This window comes from Phodopus roborovskii, unplaced genomic scaffold (genome assembly GCF_943737965.1).
Source record: "Phodopus roborovskii unplaced genomic scaffold, PHOROB, whole genome shotgun sequence".
In the NCBI taxonomy this organism is placed as follows: Eukaryota; Metazoa; Chordata; class Mammalia; order Rodentia; family Cricetidae; genus Phodopus; species Phodopus roborovskii.
The window spans coordinates 28802792-28823283 of record NW_026126469.1 but is presented as its reverse complement, the minus strand read 5'-3'; the positions used below and the strand labels follow the sequence as shown (position 1 = coordinate 28823283).

The 20492-nt window shown below is 40.4% G+C and overlaps 1 protein-coding gene across 1 annotated transcript in view; it reads right to left on the bottom strand.

The window, feature by feature from the left end:
- Positions 1 to 2213: 2213 nt before the first annotated feature.
- The window catches only part of LOC127227266 (cell surface glycoprotein CD200 receptor 5), a 40560-nt gene continuing 22281 nt past the window's right edge, over positions 2214 to 20492 (bottom strand). Inside the window, exon 6 of the mRNA XM_051191622.1 lies at positions 2214 to 2415. Coding sequence (XP_051047579.1) covers positions 2214 to 2415 — 202 coding nt within the window. The remainder of the gene's footprint in view (positions 2416 to 20492) is intronic.

The following is a 20492-nucleotide window of genomic DNA, read 5'->3' as shown; positions in this document are numbered from 1 at the left end:
AAGGGTGTCTTAAATGTTCTCAGGCTGGAGGGATGTCTCAGGGGCTGAGATCTACTTGCTGTTCTTACCAAGGACTCAGTTTCTAGTATTCATGTGGTAGTTCACAGTTTCATTACTCCAGTTCCAGGTGATCTAATGCTCTCCCCTGGCCTCCATGGATATAAAGTGTGCCTGTGGTATACATTTAGGCAAAGCACTCATATACATAAAATAAAAGAAGTTTTAAAAAATTTAAAAGATATTAGATATTCCCAAGTGAACTGGGAGAGTATTGTGGTTTAGATTTAAGTAAGGATCATTCTAGATCTTCAGGGAGAAGAGCATCTACCTACAGCCCTGGATAGCCTTCTAAAAATGCATGGGTTTTACCTGTGGGGCATCTCTGCTGGCCTAGCTCAGGATCTGTTATGGGGATAATAAGAACAAGATGGAAGATGTAGCATGGCAGAGTTACCTGGAAAGCCAGTGGAGCATGAGAGGTAGGGATAGATATCCAGGCACACCGTTGAAAGGATGTCTTTACAGCAGACATTTTCCTCATGTAGAACCAGCTTTCTGAAGAAAAAAATGCTGTACAGTAATCACCATGTCAGATTTTGTAGAAAAATTATGTGGTTAAGCATAAAATTAGTATGAAGTCAATGGATGGGAATTCTTCACTTACATGTCTATTCTGTATTAACATAGCTACTTTTGAAATTGTTAATGATTTTCTGAAAGTTTAAAGAACACCTGCATGGAAATTAATCAAATGGAAAATAGTCATTTTACTAAATTTTTTTCCTGAATGATTTAGCTATTATTAATAGTTAGTATTTAGTAAGCTCTCATTTACAATCTAGAACAAAGTAATTATACAAATTCTGTCTTTATAGGCAGAGAATTATTACTCCTTCAAACATAGGGAAACATTACATTTAATTTGACCAGATCAATAGGGAAGTGATATGACTCCTTGATAAGGGAAAGTCTAGCCATACATTTTATAGAAGGTATAGAACCAAGTCAAAGATCTGTGTATCAATTGTTCTGTGTAACATCACAAACATTGTTGCCTCTTTGGAGGAAACTTAATTCTGTCCACTTTGCTCTGCTTGTTTTGTCCATAATATGCACCTCCCTACTACAAACTAATTATTTTCTGTTGTCTGTGGGTCTTCACTAGAATGTCAGCACAATGAAGGATTTAAAACTGTTGGCAGAAACATTAGGCAGAGCTCAGGAAACCCTGCAGAAGAGGGGAAGGAAAGATTGTAGGAGCTAGAGGGTTTGAGGGCCCCATGAGAATACAGCCCACAGAACCAACTAAACAGGACTCAATAGAGACTAATGCCACAATCATGGAGCCTGTATAGGTCTGAGCAAGGCCCTCGGCATATATGTTATGTTTGTGTAGCTTAGCGTTCTTGTTGGAATCCCAGCAGTGGCATTGAGGAGGTGTCTCTGACTCTTTTGCCTGCTCTTGGGACCCTTTTCCTCCTACTGGGTTGCCTCATCTAATCATGACATGAGGGTTTGTGCCTAGTCTTATTGGACCTTGTACCACGTTGGGCTGATATACCTGGGAGGCCTGATCTTTTCTAAAGGGAAAGGAATGTAGGGGAAGAGGATTAGATCTAGAGGAGAAGGGAGGTATAGGGGAGGGACTGGGACAAGTGGAGGGAGGGGAAAATTCAGTCAGGATGTAATTAATGTATGGGAGAAGAATATATATAACAAAAACTGTTGACAGCTTTGTTTGCTCCCTTATCTCAGCTTTCTAGAACAATGCCATGGTAGGTTGAATTTGAAGCACATGCATTCCCAGAGCCATAGACACACAATCAAAATGCTGAATAGACACACAGTTGGGATGTCCCTTCTTGCTTCTCTCTTAAATATAGGCATAGTGATGGGCCAGATCCAGTGCCATACGAAATGGGCAGAAGAATTTCAGGGTCTCATGTCCTTGCTTCAAAGACAACACTCTAGTTTGGAGTTTTAATGTCCCTCCAATGATCCTGTGTCAAAAGCTAGGCTTCTGGGTCCCGGCATCATTGAGGGCATGACACACAGACAGGAAAGTGGACTGTGTGGGCCATGCACACGAGGGAGGTGCAGCACCAGCAGCAGGGAAATTTGGAGCATTTATCTTATTCATCTGAATGTGGAGGCAGTTTTATTTTATGCAGCTAAACATGGAAGCATGTCTAGTGAACTGTAGGGCAAGGTTCTTATAAGGGAACGTTGGCTGCTGGAGACAACCAGGACGGGGAAGCTATGGTTGATACTTTCTTCACTCTGTCAACATCCACATAGAGGCCACGGGAAGGCTTCACATCCCCATGAGCCTCTGTCAACATCCACACAGAAGCCACGGGAAGGCTTCGCATCCCCATGAGTCTCTGGTATTGGGTTCTTGATGCAGCCATGCTCCTGTCAAGAACACATTACTCCCTACACTCCAAAAGCCATGGGCCAACCAACCATGGACTAAAAACTCAAACACTGAATCTTCTCATGTATTTTGTTACAGTAACTGAGAGGTAACTTATACAGATATGGAAACAGCAAGTATCTACCTTACTGAAAAGGAAAAATAAACTTTATATAATCCAAGGTTCTCCAATTTCATGTTATACTCTTACCTGAAAAGGTTGTTTCCAAATTCTGTGGGCAAATGGCTTCAGCCAGATGTAATCCTCAGAGAAAGTAAGGAAAAGGGAATTCAGAGGTCTCCCACCCTTCCTTTCTTTTCCTCCATACTGTGTCTCCAGCATTGGCATTGCCTTCCTTCTGATCCCAGACAATGTCCACAGGCTTCCTTCCATGGTCCCAGCTTCCATCCAGCAACTCTCATATTAAAACTTGCCCATCCTTCTACAATATGTAGACATAGTGAGATAAGGCCAAGACCCCCTCTTGGACTATTATTTGCTTCTTGGCATAATGGTAAGTCAGGCTTACCCAAAACCCATGGTCAAACTGTGAAAGTCTCATGTTTTGTCCCTTAGTCTAAGTTAACATGGAAAATATTTTGTCTCGTTCCTGACTGATGTGCCATCTACAAGGATCCAATACTCAGAGGAGCAGGAATGGTAAAAAAAAAAAAATAATATCAGTTATTTTTGGAATTAGAGATGGGTCTAATCAACTTGAAAGTGCACTGGTGCCCTTGTGAATATTTTCATGTGAAAATATTTTACAGACATTTTCAGTCTTCAATCTAACTATGGTTAAACCTACAAAGGAATTTCAGATTTATCAAACGTTTATTTTGTAAGGCAGACACATAGGTCTGCCAGATACAGTATTCATCCCCCTGCACTGCGCTGAAGCCAAGATCCCCTTAAATAAAGTTCAAGTCCTCTAGTTATGCAGAAATATAAACAGTCTGCTCAGTGTCACTTGGAATTATATTATCTTTAGGAAGAGAGTAATATTCTAATATTAAACAGTGCTGACTTTGGTATGCTGTAGTTTGAACATAATAGAAGAAATTCTGAAATGTCTTCATTAGAATATAAAACACTATATTTTCACACAATACACATGTATTTTACCATTAAATATGTGCTATCTGTGGAGTCTACTTATAACTAATTAATACACAAAGAATGATTCCATGGGTACCTAATGAGACTACCCTTTAAGCATGAAGCCAAATAAAGAAGCAGAAAGATTTGTCAAGTTTATACAATTCTTCCAGTGCAGTGAGTTCATTCCTAACTGTGGACATGGTATTTGTGGTTTTCTCAGATGCTTAAGAAAGATAATTAATAATAGGGCAGCATATCTAATGTGAATTTCCACAGATTAAAGATCTAAAAATGTTTTTGTCCTCAGGAGACCTAACTAGTAGAACAGATGAGCCATTCCCACATAACTATTCCAACTCCCCAAGCCAAAACAAAATCATTCCTATTTTTATGTGGAATTGTGATCTTAAAGCAAACAAACTGTATATAATCAGAACTCTGCATTCTCTTTACATTGGCACCTTTAGAAATCCAAGTCATATTTCTCCGGGGCAACCCCCATAGTACAATGACAGATAATTTTGAAGGAGATGCCACCAAGAGAAGAGGTTGGAAACTTGCCTCTTCTGAAAAGATTTAGAACCTCTTCCCATGAGGAGGTTTGTTTACTCACAGGATAGTTGTGCAAACAGTACAATAGACCATCTCTACATTTGTTTTGGGCTTTTCATTCACCAAGATGTGGCCTCATTGTGTGCCCAGTTATACTGTGACACAGACTGTGTCAGAATATAACAAAGTCTGAAGTTTCTGCTCATACTCAAGGAAAGAACATCTTCTCTGAAACACCTGACCCCGAAATTTCCAACATCCTGGTATTTAAATCAGCAAGTGACCATGTTATTTAGCTGGATTCATATGTAATCATCCAGGAATAAAAACAACAACAATAACAACAACAAAAAACAAACAAACAAAAAACTCCACTGACTAGCATTGTTCTAAGGTATTGCCTATATACATGGGAAAAATGCACTTCAGTCAACTGCACAGCGGGGACAAAGGACAGAGTTGAGGGACCTTAGAGCAAGATATTTAAGCCATTTTCAAATAATAACTATTATTTACTAAACATCCCTCTAAGTGGAAGAGAGTCCCAGACATTGTGGACCTTTTGCCTTGTTGCAAGTCTAGGAGAAACACTGAATTACTCAGCAAAATAGAGGAAGCCAAAACTATGCTTGAGAAACATAGAATGGAGAACTCCCCTCCCCTTTGGGGAAGAGAGGTGAAGAGATGTTGTGGGAAACATTTTACCTTGTTACACTACCAGAGTTTCAGTAAAGAAACCCTTGCTTAATAATTGTCTTGCCGCTAATGCTTGGGAAATGCAGAGGTATTAAGGTTAGTAAGAAGAAACGGGGTACACTCAAGGATTGCCAGAAATCTAGAATAGAATGCCCACACAGTGGTAAAGACGTCTACGGGTTCACCTGCTGTCAGGTTCTGACATCAGCTCTTCAATACTTTTTCATCGGGGAAAAAGTGTCAAAGAAATCATAATTTTCCTCAAGGGGTCACCCTTCTAAAAGAAAAATGTATGTACATTTTATGTCCTTTGAATCCTGAGAGAAGACAGATATACATGCTAATCATTAACTTGTGCTCCAGACAGTAACAGAGGCTTTGCTTTGGAGAACAGACTCTGGGGCTTCCCATGAATATAGCCCAGTGTGTTGACCAGTTCTAGCAGTAAGCCTTTATCCCTTGGTATTCCTTCTAAGCCTTTCCATTTTTATCTCCCATATGTCCCAGAAAAGCTGTATTAGATTGTTAACAACTGGTAATAAGCCAATGTATTTAGATATTTTTAGATGTTTACATTTGAAGTTCATATGAATTGAACTTGAACGAAGTATGTCACTTTTTTGTCCTCTTCAAATTAAATTTATATCTGATTTTGGAGCATATTGCCTTCAACCTAAAGAAGAATCCCCCCACATGCACCCAAAGATTTCATAACACACAAATCTGTCCTTTAAAAAAATGTATGAGTGCTTTGTCTACATACATTTCTGCACACTGTGTGTGTGCTGTGTCCTCAGAGGCCAGAAGAGGGCATTGGATCTCTTAGATCGGGAGTTACAGATGCTTGTTAGCCACCACAAGAATGGTGGAATTAGAATTAGGGTTTTGATCAGCCAGTGTTCTTAACCACTGTGGCATCTGTCTACACCAGAGAGAACCTGGCATGGGATAAAAAGTTCCCTGGACAGGCACTACTACAAAACTCTCACCATCCCCATCTATTCTCTTAAGGGCTCACTTAGCTTTCCAAAAATTTGTTTACTTTCCAATTAATTCTCTTTCTTTCTCACCCTTGCCCCTATAAAGATGGGTTATTAGCTCCAAACTCCAGCCATCTCTTCAAGCAACATTTTTCTTTGAACAGATAAAAATCTGTCCTGCCTCTTTAAGTTCTTTTTGCTAGTTTATTTTGCAGGTCCACAAACACGGAAGCTAAGTTTCTTTTTGGACAAGCCTCTATTAAGGTGAGAAAGAAATTCAAGCTTGGTCATTACTGGCACTAGGTAAGCAGGCTATAAAATATTGGGTGACTTTCTTCTATAGGTTCCAGATGCTTCAGCAATCCTAGCCTTTGGGTTGGTGGAGGCAAGAGGTCTTCTAAGCTTAGCAACACATTCCAAGAGCTTTGCCTAATTGTCATAGGAATGTGAGGTCAGGTACTGATGTTGGAAGTAAATGGCCAGTGCAGACAGCCTGTGAAAATGTTGACTTCAATCCACATCCTGTCTCTCTACAGTCACAACATTGTGCTCAGTCAAAGTAAGCCTTCAGGCTCTCCATTGTAGATGTAGCTTCTTCTTTAGGTCCACCCATGGATTGGGAGAGAGAATGATGCCCCTCAGGCTCCAGCTAGAATCCAGTAGTCTATTTCTGGAAACATAGGAAAGTCGAGCATTGGTTCTGTGACACCCTACCCAGTCAACATTGTTGAGGTGTCCCCATAGTGTGTGTAGACAGAGAAGTCACAGCTGAGGTAAAGGCCTGGGTCAGTGTTTAGACTCCTTAGATGCAGCTTCTTGTTCCTCCTGGTGTCACTTCATGCTGTGAGGAGGAGTGAGCACATCTGTTTGCTATCTCAGAAGCTGCCCTTCTTAAAGGATGTTCACTTCTTGCGCAGCTCCCTAATATAGTCCCCACGTAAGGACCCCAGTCCTCCCAGATACAAGTGAGGAAGAACTATTGGTGCTGGTAATGTTTGCTGTGTGTATCCACAGTCCTCTCCTCTACCCAAGCAAATCCTTCCTAAGGGAGAGAGGGAGGCATAGTACACACACACACACACACACACACACACACACAGGCACACACACATACACACACACATGCAGGCACAGACACATACACACACACACAAAACTATGCCAAAATATGTCAAGGTGTCTCAGCAAAAAAACAGCCAGTTGTGTAGTTAACAGGTTCCTTAAAGCATAGCAATGATTGATTCAAGTGCTGGATTTCAAGTCTACACAACAAAATCTTTTAAAACACTCCGCACCCCCACTCCAGCCTTCTCAGGTCTCACACACCTCTACAGATAGAGTCTTCTGCAACAGAGCGAACTTGAAATACTGGGCTTGTACCTGTTCTTAGTGACACTTGTTCTCGCCATTTCTCAATGCTTTCCCTTCTTGCCAGTAGAATACTCATAGCTGATCTTCTCACCATGAAGACAGCATCCTGCAGGGCAGCTTTGGGACCTCATGTTGCCTCCTAAAGCAGGATATGGCCAGCCACCTTCGCTGTTGAGTTCTTCCATGTCCCCACTCAACCCTGCCCACCTGGTGGGAGATTATTCTAGCCTGCCAGGATTCTGGTCTCAAAACTTTTCCAAGAAGTAAACATCTGGGGCACCTTTTCCTGCTCCACCCTCATCTTGCAGGAGAATGTCAGCAATAATTCTGGGTTAGCAAACCAAAGGCAAGCCCTAGCCTACCTGGCTCCTGCCAGAAGCAGCAGTGGCCTTTGCAAAAACAGCAAAAATAGCAGCTAGGGGAAGCAGGGACAGGAGCACTGGCACTGGGTGGACCTCACACTCCCCTTCTGCTGCTTGTTTACACTCTGCACAGAGAAGGGAAAATGAGGTCACCAAATACTGCTGCTTCCCTTGCCACTGGGCATAGGTTACCTGTGACATATTCTCCCTAACTGGATACATTCATCTACTGTGTTGGTCCCTCTGAAACCTAAATTCTGGCATCTGGAGGGATTATGGAAATGTGGTATGTGCATGTGTGAGTGTGTGTGCATGTGTGAGTGCGTGTGCATGTGCCTGTGTGTGTGTGTGTGTGTGTGCGTGTGTTACCATGCTCCATTTATGCAGTCTCATGCATGCTAGGAAAGCTCTCTACCAGTTGAGTGATATACCTTGGTTCAGGTTCCATTTGTTTTTTAAATAGGCACTGTTGTTGTTTAACTTCACTTTGGAACAGTCGGCAGCAGACCTTACTTTCTAGTCTCTAACTATTTATTGCTCATAGATTCCTCTTATATATAAAAATCTGGGGATCAGCAGGAGGAGGTGACTATGTCAGGGTCCACAAATGGTTAAGTTGTATATTTATGATCCAAGCTCAGATTGCTGGTTTTCTGTGCCCATTTTCAACTTTTTCATTTATCCACCTCACCAAGACTTCTTTATATTTATCTGTTAGTAGTAGATGAAGAGGAGTATTAACACTTCCTAACACAGCTGGTGGTGGTGGCACATGACTTTTATCACAGCACTCAGGAGACAGTGGCAGGTGGATCTATAAGTTCAAGGTCAAGCGGTCTGCAGAGTGAGTTTCAAGACAGCCAAGGCTACACAGAGAAACCCTGTTTTAAAAAGAAAAAAAAATCATAACACAAATAGGATTTGAGTTTTTGTCAGGAAAACTAGACACGTACTTTGGAAATTCTAGAAGTTGGCATCTTCAGGAGACTCTGGTAGTTCATAGCTGAAAATAAAATCTAGACTAGTTTACAAAAAAAGTTGCTTTCAGTTTATAGAGTAGCTCAATTTAAGCACTACTGAGTATATTGGGCGTGTTTCTCTGCGCACGTGTGTGTGTGTGTGTGTGTGTGTGTGTGTGTGTGTGTGTGTGTGTGTGTGTTAGTGGTGTCTATGGGATAGACAGGCTTCAAGAGAGCAGAGCAAAGCCATGATCAAGGACATTATATACAACAGAAGAACTAGAGTGCTCTGTAGCTTTGAAAAACATTGTGTCCAAACAAAATGTTCTGCCAGGGACAAGAGTTAGCTCTGTCTCCTCAGTGGGAACAGGTTATATTTTCCAGCTTTACTGGTCTTCATGGTCCAGACTAAGGCACCGTAGTCTTATGCAGCTCGGCAGCCTGCAACAGTTTTGTTTGGTATCTGAGGAAGGTAAAGCAGATTTCAGAACCTTTTCAGAGAAACCTTTAGTCCCCTCTCCCTGTACCAGGAGCTTCTATTCACAGAGGAGAGAGGAAGATTTTCTTGGAAAATGAAATGGCAACATGTTAAGCATTCTTCAGTGGGGTGAGGATTTCATTTGGGCATGTTATTAACAATGAATTACCATTACCCGAAAGTGAAGGCACTGTTCACACTCCATCTCTTATAACCTACAATGAACGTCACAACAAAGTTACTGTCACATTTCCAATGCAGCAGCCAGAGATCAGAAACCAAACTAATTAATTTAAAATAGATCTTCTGGAAAGTGATGGAACTTTTCTGCTCCCATGGTCTTGACCACTCTTTTCAAAGCAGTACAAATCAAAGTTATCCAGAGGGAATCAATAGTAGCTGGCACTAGACAACTAAGAAATAGACTGTGAGCAGCTAAGTTAAATGACGACTGTTGTCTTTCTTCATCCCAGATACCCAGCCTAGGCTTAGCTTACCCAGCACCAAGAACAGGAAGCCCACTGACTGGGTACCACCTTTACCAGAAGTGGGAGGAGCAGGATTCCAAAAACACAAAACAACACACACACACACACACACACACACACACACAGAGAGAGAGAGAGAGAGAGAGAGAGAGAGAGAGAGAGAGAGAGAGAGAGAGAGGGAAGAGAGAAAGAGAGATTTGGGCTTGAATTCTATCTTAATCTTGGATTCTTTGTTTATTCAAGGAAACTGACAAGGCAATCCTTCCAGAGGAATTTCTGAATAAGGATGGAACTGGTTTGCTCATGTGAGTCACCTGATATACAGAAAGCTGTTATACACAGCAAGGTCAGGATCATTATAAACCACTAGCATACAAAAGTCTGTTCCGATGCATTTCTTGCTTTCTATTTTCCAGATATCTGCCACTTTTACATTTGCCCTGTTATTAAATATTTTCATTTAATTTGCTTTCCTGCGGCTTATGACAATACTTATCTTTATGCAATGCCTAGCCATTTTTTTTCCTGGTTCTTTCTGAAGTTAAAAATCAAAATAAGAGAGTGTGTTTAATTTAGCTACAATTCTTTCTTCCTTAAAAGCATGGGTTGAAGTGGGGAGACCATTACCTCAACATGCTCAGACATTATTAAATTACTCAGGTCTATAAAAGGGGAGCAGAAAAGGCCGGAGGTGGAGCTGAGAAGAAGCGAAAGAAAGGACCTCTTGTTGGCTCACACATGACATGATTTAGAAACAGCTTATTTTGCTAATAATGTGACCAGATGGCTGCCAGCCATATATAAAAACACCCGAAACCATAGTGATTTGCTTGACAAATGTTCTAAGATCAGTTAACCCAGACTGAAAGGTATATATCTATCTGGGGGTGAACTTTGTTCAAGGGCTTCATTGTCTGCTAATATAAAGTAGCCCTTGGTGTTGGGAAAATTCCAACCCTAAAAGGAAAGGCAATTGGCTGAGCTGGAAGTTATAGGTTTGAATTTTCACTCTAGCACTTCCTGGAAGGTGACAGGATCTGACTACTTCATTCCTTCATTGGAGAGTCAGGCATCATAACTCAGAGTTCTGACCGATTTAAGAAAATTTGAAAGAACATGGCATAGTACCAAATGCTTGGCAAAGTAAATATTGGGCAACATCTTAGCTGGCTCAGTAAATGAACTTGGACGACGTATCTTGAAACTTTAGGTCTTCATTGCAAGAGGAGAGAGATCATAACAGAAATAAAAGGAAGTGTTAGCTTTGAAATCAAGAGATGTCTTCAAATTTCACAACTCTTTTGTTTCTCTTAAAATTTTATTCTGTGTGACTGTTTATTTACTTATCCAGAGATAGAGACAGGGAGAGAAAGAGAGAATTTCTAAGAGAGAATGAAGTTGCATGTGTGCCATGATGCCTGAGTAGAGGTCAGACATCTTTCAGGAATCCATTTTCTTCTGCCTGAGACAAGGTCTCCCTCATTTCTGTTGTGTTGTACATTGAGGCTAGGTGACCTAGCAATTTTCCTGTCTTTTTTCCATCTTGCTAGGTGTGCTGGGATTACAGATGTGCACCAACACACAGCTTTTTACATGGATTCTGGGGATCAAAGTTGGGTCATCAAGCTTGTACAGCAAGTGCCTTTACCCACAGAACCATCTTGCTGGTCCCATAAATACATTCCTATTAAAACTTTTAATACTTCAGATAAAGTTTTAAGTCCTCTTCATCATCTCTCCTGGAGAACCCCAAAATAGTGAGTTTTAAATTTGATTTTTTTATAGCTGGGAACGATGATCCATTCCTATAATCTCCACACAGGGTAAGCAGATACTGAATTTGAGGCTATCCTGGACTACACCTCTCCCCTTCTCAATGATGACTACTGTTATCAATTAATTATGGTTCTTCCAGAACGCTTTCCTCAAATACACATGATCTGAGATGTGCTGGTTTTACTCAGCTTTCACAGAAGCCTAGAACCTCAGAGAAGAAGTGACTTAGGTAAGAATTATCTAGTCTAAAATTATCTACTTACTGCAGAGCAGTCTAAGGTGTGTCCCCGAAGCATACATAGTACTAGAACAGCCTTTGAGCTTCGGTAGAGGTTCCTTGCATTAGGTCACGGGGCTTTCACAAACAAATTCTAGTGTTTTTCTTTGATAATATACTAAAGGGAAAAGAACATAGAATTACTATAAAACCATTGTCAAAACTTCAATCTCTTTATTTATACTATAAAAGGAAATAAATTGTAAAAATTTAATACTACACATGTTAAACTGGGGGATCTTCTTATTATTTATACTATGCTATGAGAAAAAATAAAATGAATTAAAGCATCATGAGGTAAATAATATATTTTGAATAGTTACTGTCCACCTTCTAGGTATGCAAGTATTTCATGAATGGTCAAATATGGTTTGTATCTAAATGCAACTTCAAAGGCTCATAGCCTAAATGCTTAATTCTCAATGCTTTTTGGAGGTAATGCAACATTTAAAAGATAGACCATGGTAGATTCAGGATGGGTACTTGAAGAGAAATTCCTGGAGATTCTTGTGTTCATTCATACCCACCCTCTTCCTAGTTGACATAAATGCACACTCTTCCTTCACCACATGGTTCCACTATCATGATGTATGATAGTGTCATAATCCCAAATCAACAGGACCAGCAGCCATGGAACCCTCTGAAACTGGTAGCCTAAACAACTGCTATATTAAGTTGATTTTCTTAGAGAGTTTGTCACTGCTACAGAAAGTTAAGTAACACAAATGACATTGCATTGCTAAGTATGGATGAGCAAACAGGCTGGCATTGAACTCCTGTGACTATCAAAAGCCCTTCTCAGCAATAGAAGAGCTTCAAACTCTCCTTTGACTACCTTTTTTTTTTTTTTTTGCAACCTGGTTTTCTGCACTACTTAGAGCTAAGCAACACTTAACACTGGCCTCAATAGTCATTTTGTTCTGTCTGTCAGTACTTTTCTTAATCAGCACAAAAGATTGAATGGCTTACCTGTGTTTTAAACTTCAACAAACAATTAGTTGTAACTACTCCTGGAAAGACAGGGATGGTAGTCAGCCTGGTCTTTGATGTCATCAGAATTTTGAGGGAAAAGCTATACACTCTAACAAGACTTGGCAAGATGGCCTTGGTTCCTCTGTGTGCAAGTTACAGAGCAAAAAGAGTCTACTGTGGAGTCATGAGCTACATAGCCTCATGGGATAAAACCTAGTTATCCTTGGGTCTGCAGTTTGCTCACATCGCAGGCTGCATATGTTCAATTGCAGTTTTTAGGCAAATTCTTTAAGGATTTGGGCTGCAATTTTCCATTTCAGTTTGTTAAAAATATTAAGCCAGACCACATGACTTGAATATCCTAAGATGTGAAACATATGCTCGCAATGAAACCACAGAGGTGGACTCACAGAACCAGTGCCAAGTTCTATTTTTAGGGGAGACTTCAGATGCCTGTGCAATATGTTTATTTGGAAAGTAGTTGTTCAGCCTGCACATCAGGCTATCATGAGACCTACCAAAGGAGAGGGCCAAGTTTTTCCCTTCTAGGATCATGTGATGCCATCCCCCAGTTCCCTGCCTTCATGCTAGCAGAGTGCCATTTTTAAAGAATTAGAGGTTCAAAAGAGATCACAGGGACAAAGCGTAGTTTATAAAGGAACATGCTTCCCCCCTCTCTCAAACAAGGACAAAGGGGAATTGTCATCAAGTTCCTTTCAGCCCCTTCATAATACTGCAGGGTAGCTATATAACCTGTCAACTATACATGGTGGTTCATAAAAATGTTCCTTTGTTTCCTACAGCAATGCAGTTCTCCCCTATTATCCCACAGCAGATTTTCCAGGACTATGAAAACTCACCAAGAAGAAGGATGCTTCCAGTTTAGCTCCCGCTAGCTTTCTCTGTATCCTGCATCCAAGGTGTGTGCTGTGCCTTCAGAAAAGGGGTCTTATAATTTATGACCTTTATTTCTTTCTTCACTGATTGTGAAGTCACTTTCCTGTTCCTTCTAGAGATCTCTGATTCCTCAATGATTCTACTTCCTCCTCGTCCCCTTCCAGTTCTCTGAAGAAGAAAATCTAGAAGGAACTAGTGTTTGGGGGAGACTCTGTACTACATTCTATTCTCTACCACTTCCATTGTAACTCCAGTGTTCTTGATTCAAAATAGATGAAAACCTTCATCAAGCATCTGGCCTCATACGGTTAATGAGGTGATTAAGGAATATGAAATGATCACCTTATACTCTGTTTCAGGCAGTCTGGCTTGATCAAACCACATTAGTCTGGAAGGATCCACATCTTTTCATTTTCTGTGGAAACAAAAATAGAAATCCTTTTCCCCAGTAACTTGTCCTTCAACTTAAATTTTGGAGTCAAAGCATTTTTTTTAATTTAATTTTTTATTTTACATGTCGATCCCAGTTCCCTCTCCTTCCCTCCCTCCCTCCATCCCTCCCTCCCTCCTTCCCTCCCTTTTACTCTCTCTGCCCTCTCACATGCACTCTAACCACCCTCCCCTCCCATCCCCCCACCCCAATTCCATATGTAGGGGAATGCCATCCAGTTGGGGTCATGTAGATCTGACAGGTCATGTGAAGTAGGGACTAGGGCTTCTCTCCTGTCTCTAGATTAAGGCAGTTATCCCTCCATGGGGGATATGTTCTCAAAGTCCTTTTGTTCACCAGGGATACATCCTGGCTCCACTGTCTGAGGTCTCTTAGACTGCTCAGTTCTTCTGGCTGAGACCCATATTCAGGGAGGCCTGAGTCAGTCCCATGCTGGCTTCCCAGCTATCAGTCTAGTGGCCATTAGCTCCTCCTTGTTCAGGTAAGCTGTCTGTATTGTTTCTGCCGCATGGTCTTGTCCTCTCCATCTGCATCTGGGTTCTAGTTAGACTCAGTGTTTAAGTATCGGTGTTTGATCCTGTTTTCAACAGGCATTAGTTGAGGGCTCCATGGAGAAGTTAGTTGTTGATCTTACTCTCCGGGAAGGGCATTTATGATAGCCTTTCCACAGAAGCTCAAATTGTTAGTTGGGAGCAGTCTTGTAGTTCTCTAGACTGTTCTTTGTGTTCAATTTTATCTTCAAACCAATATTGGCTCCCTCTTTTATGTTCTCTCTCTCTCTGTCTCTGTCTCTCTCTCTCTCTTTCCTATCTTCTATTCCTAACCAGGCTCAAGGTGATCCTACATTCAAAACAGCTGGACAAAGCAGCCCTACAGACTACAGCCAGGATTTCTGAATCTTCGAATCCCCCATGACAGCGCCCCTTACCAGCAGGAAGTAGTTTGGAAAGAACGATGCCCAAATTCCCAAATATTGTGTATAAATGTTTGTTTTCATTTAATTGGACTTTGTTATATAAAATAAAATAATAAAAAAAAACTAAGTTCCAGACCAAAAAAAAAAAAAAAAAAGGAATATGAAATGGGCACTTCCATGAGTATTGATTTCTGTCTCCTTTTCCTCATTAATCATTAAGGCTGTAGATCATCTAATTCTGGTCTATGATCACAGGTCGTATATTGGAAGAGTTTCCTTGGCTCTAATGTCTAACTAGACCTGTTGTCTCTGTTTTGAGAGCATTGCCTTCAAAGTTGGGCTAACAGGCTCTGCCTCTGGATAAAGCTTAGATTTCCCCCATCGTGACCATTGTCATGGGGTTACTGTAAACTCTACCATAGTAGAATATTTCTAGGACTTTCCATCATGAAAGGCCCAGGTCTCACAGCATGTATTGATTTTCTGCCTCTTTTATTGAGACAGATGGATAGAGATCTCTATTATCTATATAATTAGTGCCACTATGCACTACTTTTAGCTATCAATGATTAAAAAATAAGTTCAAGACCTAAATAATAATAAACCTCACACACTAGCAAGAGTATGTTGTGGTATGTGGTTGATGCAAGTTCCAGTTAAGCTATTCTTCTCTTGGTTCAAAAGCGTCTCTGTGTACTCTATAACCACCATGAAACTTCAGAAGACACTTTAGCACACCCTGTTTTCATCGTTAGAGATACCCCTAATTTATAACTGATTTGAAGTGCTGAAATATTTGCCATGCCCTTGATCTCAGTAAATTCCCCTCCCTCTGTTAGGCTAGAAAACAAGTCTGCTTGCCATTTCAACTGGTATCTATTGTCTATGCCCATGAGAGACTGGTTATTGGGAAGTATTTTCTATCTTTCCCTCATTGTTTCTTTCTTCCTGTATCAGATGCAACATTACTTAATTAAACCCAACGAAATGTGTACTGTAGATTGTGTTGTCCTCCATTTCATATGTTGACATCGTAACCCCAAAGGTGATGGTATTAGGAAGAAAGCACGCAGAAACTGATTAAGGCATAAAAATAAAATCTGTCTCACACACACACACACACACACACACACACACACACAGAGAGAGAGAGAGAGAGAGAGAGAGAGAGAGAGAGAGAGAGATGAGAGATTCCCGAGAGCTTCTTGGCTCCCAGAACTGTAATAACTAGGGCTATTCTGTGACAGCAGCCCAATTGACTAAGACAGAAAAAATTCACCCAAATTATCTTCATTCTCTACTGATTTTATGACAGCAATAGAATTAATAGTGAAAAAAAGTGAAGCTGCATCAAGAGCTTGAAAAATAATGATCTTTGTCCTTTATGACCTGTGTCTCAAACTGCATGACTCTTTCATTCTAAGCAAAAAGACTCTAGTTTTTTAAAAGCTTACTGATCAGTCAAGTAACACTATGATGCCTTCCAGGAGGAGTCAACAAAATCTGTCAAGTCATTTGGAGTAGGGTCTAGGCCCTCCCTCCTGCCTCTAGGCTAAGGGAGTGAACCTCCATGGGGAATGTGCTCCCAAAATCCTTCCATGCACAAGGGATACATCCTGGTTCCACTCTCAGAGGTCCCTTAGACTGCCCAGGCCTTCTAGCTGAGACCCATGTCCAGGGGGTCAGAGTCCATACAATGCTGGTTTCCCAGCTATAAGTCTTGGGTTCATGAGCTCCCCCTTGTTCAGGTCAGCTGTCCCTTTGGGTTTCTCTAACCTGGTCTTGTCCCCATTTTCTTATCACTCCTTCCTCTCTGCATCTGGATTCCAGTTCAGCTCAGTGTTTAGCTGTGGGTGTCTGCTTCTGTTTCCATCAGCTACTAGATGAGTTCTCTATAATGGCATATAAGTTAGTTCTCAATCTCATTATCAGGGAAGGGCATTTAAGGTAGCCTTTCCACTGTTGCTCAGATTCCTTGTAGGTCTCTGGACATTTCTCTAGAGTCAGTTTTCTCTTCAAATCTCTAATGGCTCCCTCTATTATGGTATCTCTCTTTATTTTATTTTATTTTATTTTATTTTATTTTATTTTATTTTATTGGCTCTTGTCTATTTGTCCCCTGATTCAATCTTCCTGGTCTCACATGTTCTCCTCTCCTCCCCTTCTCTTTCTCCTAACTCCCTCTCTACCTACTTCCCCCCCCCCACTCCCAATATGCACAGGAGATCTTGTTCCTTTCCTCTTCTGTGAGGGACCTTGTATGAATCTCTTAGGTTCCTCCTTGTATCCTAGTTCCTCTGGTGGTGTGAATTATAGGCTGGTGATCCTTTGTTCTATGTCTAAAATCCATTCATGAGTGAGTACACACAAAGTTTCTCTTTTTGTAACTGGGTTACCTCACTCAGGATGGTTTCTTCAAGTTTCATCCATTTGCCTGCGAATTTCAAGATTTCATTGTTTTTTTCCTGCTAAGTAGTATTCCATTGTGTAAATGTACCACATCTTCTTTATCCATTCTTCAGTTGAGGAGCATCTAGGTTGCTTCCCTGTTATTGCTATTACAAATAATGCTGCTATGAACATAGTTGAACACATGACTTTGTTGCATGGATGTGGATCATTTGGGTATATGCCTAAGAGGGGGATTGCCAGGTCCTGTGGTAAGCTGATTCCCATTTTCCTGAGGAACTGCCACACTGATCTCCAAAATGGCGTACACCAGCATAAGCTGTCACCGGTGTTTTCTATTTTAGCCATTCTGACAGGAGTAAGATGGTATCTCAGAGTTGTTTTGATTTGCATTGCCCTGATGACTAAGGATGTTGAGCACTTTCTTAAGTATCTTTTAGCCATTTTGAATTCTTTATTCAGTTCTGTACCCCACTTTTTTTTATTTTATTTTATTTTATATAACAAAATCCAATTAAATGAAAACAAACATTTATACACAATATTTGGAAATTTGGGCGTCGTTCTTTCCAAACTACTTCCTGCTGGTAAGGGGCGCTGTCATGGGGGATTCGAAGAAGATTCAGATATCCTGGCTCTGTACCCCACTTTTTAATAAGGTTATTTCATGTTTTGGTTACTAATTTCTTGAGTTCTTTGTATATTTTGGAGATCAGCCCTCTGTCAGATATGGGGTTGGTGAAGATCTTTTCCCAGTCTGTAGGCTGCCGTTTGGTCTTGTCAACTGTGTCCTTTGTCTTACAGAAGCTTCTAAGTTTGAGGAGGTCCCATTTATTAATTGTCAATCTCAGTGTCTGTGCTACTGGTGTTATATTCAAGAGAACGCTGTAAATCTTAATTTCCTATTTTTTTCATTTCAATCTGACAACTCTGAAAGAGTCATAAAAAGCCTCTTTCAATGAAGAGATGTCAAATTGGCTTCAATTGAGGATTCTTGAATATACTTCATATACTTTTAATTTCTGGGGTTTGTTTAATGATTCAAACATAACATATTCAGCAAGCCTTTTTGGACTTCAAATGATAACCTCATTCCAAGTGAGGTTGGAATATCATATCATATCTCAGAAACATATGGCTGGTGGCTCTATTTGACTTCCCACTATAACTATGAAATCAACTCCTCAAATCCAAGTTTCTTCTTTTAAACAAATATTTATCATCATCATCATCATCATCATCATCATCATCATTATTATTGTGTTCCAAGACAGGAAAAGTGTAGCTTTTCCTGACATGGAACTCTCTGGCAATCAGGCTAGCCTCAGACTTAGAAATCTACCTGCCTCTGCCTCCAGAGTGCTGGGATTAAAGCCATGCACCACCACTGCCTGCCCTCAAATCCAAGTTTCTGTCATGCTTGAGTCCCATTGTTGATGTCCCAGTGCAGCCCTGTCCAGCACTGGCCAGTAGTAAGCTGTATAAGTAACAGAACACTGTAGAAATGTTGTTGAAGACTTTGAAGCTTCCAATGCTTCCATGTCCTGAAAGCATTTGGGTCTGTGAAGAACAACATATGGGAGGGAGTGCAGTTACCTGCTCCTCAGGTGAGTGAGCCATCTTCAGAGCCAGTCCTGAAATCCATTCTATGCCTTTGTGTGACTGAAGCTGACATCTTAATTAAGAGATCTCAGAATCATCCAGTTCAGATCCACACCGTTCCTGAACTCAAACAGTGTAAGGTAATAAATCTGTAAATTTGTATTAAATTACTAAATGTAGGGCTATGTTGTTATCCAACAATAGAAAATTAATATGATCAGGTAAGAAAATTAAAAGTCACTATTAAGAGGGTTGCTGCTTGCAAGTATCTCAGAATCATGGGTTCAAAAAATGCTGCCATTTAATTCCTATTATGACAGACATCATTGGGATTTTCAGGATTCTTGGCCTCTGAATGCTCCTTCCCTGTTTATGAGGAGGGAAGTTACTTGGTTCTGGTAAAAGGTGGATCCAGGACAGGCAAGAAAATTACTTATTTTGCATATGTCTCTGACAGCTGGAGTTTGAACAAGTGCTCCAGGCACTTTCCCATCTAGGACCCTGAGTCAAGAACTAAAGATGTAGCTGGTAAGATGAGGGGAGGTTTCCAGTATCCAGTGGCACTATGGCAACACTGTAACCCATGCACTCCCTGTGGTTCAGGACTTGTGGCATTAGTGCCTTACTCAGTAGATTACTGTTTTCCTCCTCATTTCCTGAGACTGAGTTTCTGGACACTGAGATCTAATGAGTGATGGGAGACGTCATTCTGTAAATAAGTTTCTCAACTGGTTAATGAATAAAGCACTGTTGGCCTATAGGAAAGGAAGATAGGAGGGACTAGGAGACAAGGAGGAAAAAGGAAGGATGCCCATATTCCCAAATATTGTTTATAAATGTTTGTTTTCATTTAAATGGGCTTGGTTATCAGTGGTTAATGATGACAGCCAATTCTTTTTAAAGGTTAAAAAGGGGATTATGGTATAGATATGATTACTTTGTTTTGGAATGGATTTTCATTTATTGACACAATTTAAGGTCAATTTTGTGATATGTATATTTCTTGTTTAGGTATTGTATTTATGTAGCTCATTTAAAAATGTAATGTATAATGTAGTACAGATTATAGATAATTACCTATGATAGTCAAAACTTAGAGTTAGATGAATTAGGTTTTCTAGATATATAGAGATGTGTTTGAGATGGATAGGCATTCTTCAAACCTTTCAAAGACCTACAGAATATAGCATTTAAAATGGTTTAGGGTTTTTCTTGATAGTAAGAGATAAAATGCTCCTGGAAACACCACCTGCATCAGAAAGGAAGATGGACATCGAAGAAACATGTTATGAAATTTACTTCCAATAGGGTAAGACTAGCCATTTGGACAAGATACTGCTCTTGTCTGGACTGTTTGACTTTATGCTGCATAAACTGGACATGCAGGACCCACAGAAAAGTGACTGCTGATGCAAAATGGACATTGCTACAGAATTCCTGCTTCATAGAAGAGTCTGCCAGACAGTCTGCAGGACACGGAGAAAAGTGACTGACAAACTGCCAATACAAGAAGACAGTTTAAAGTTTCCTGCTTTGCTGAAGATTCTGCCAGACACACCATGGCCTATGGGCTGAAGATGGAAGATTACAGAAGAACTTCAGGTGACTGACAAGGCAGATGTCTCTGTCATTTCTAGAGTTTATATACTATCCTTCTGTAGTCTTTGATGGAGTTGAAGACAGATAGTTATGGTTATAGTTTTCCTTAGTTAGGCTTAACAATAAGTTACATATAGGTCTTTAAACTCACAAAGATAGAATAGATGATGGAATATTTTCTTAAATCTT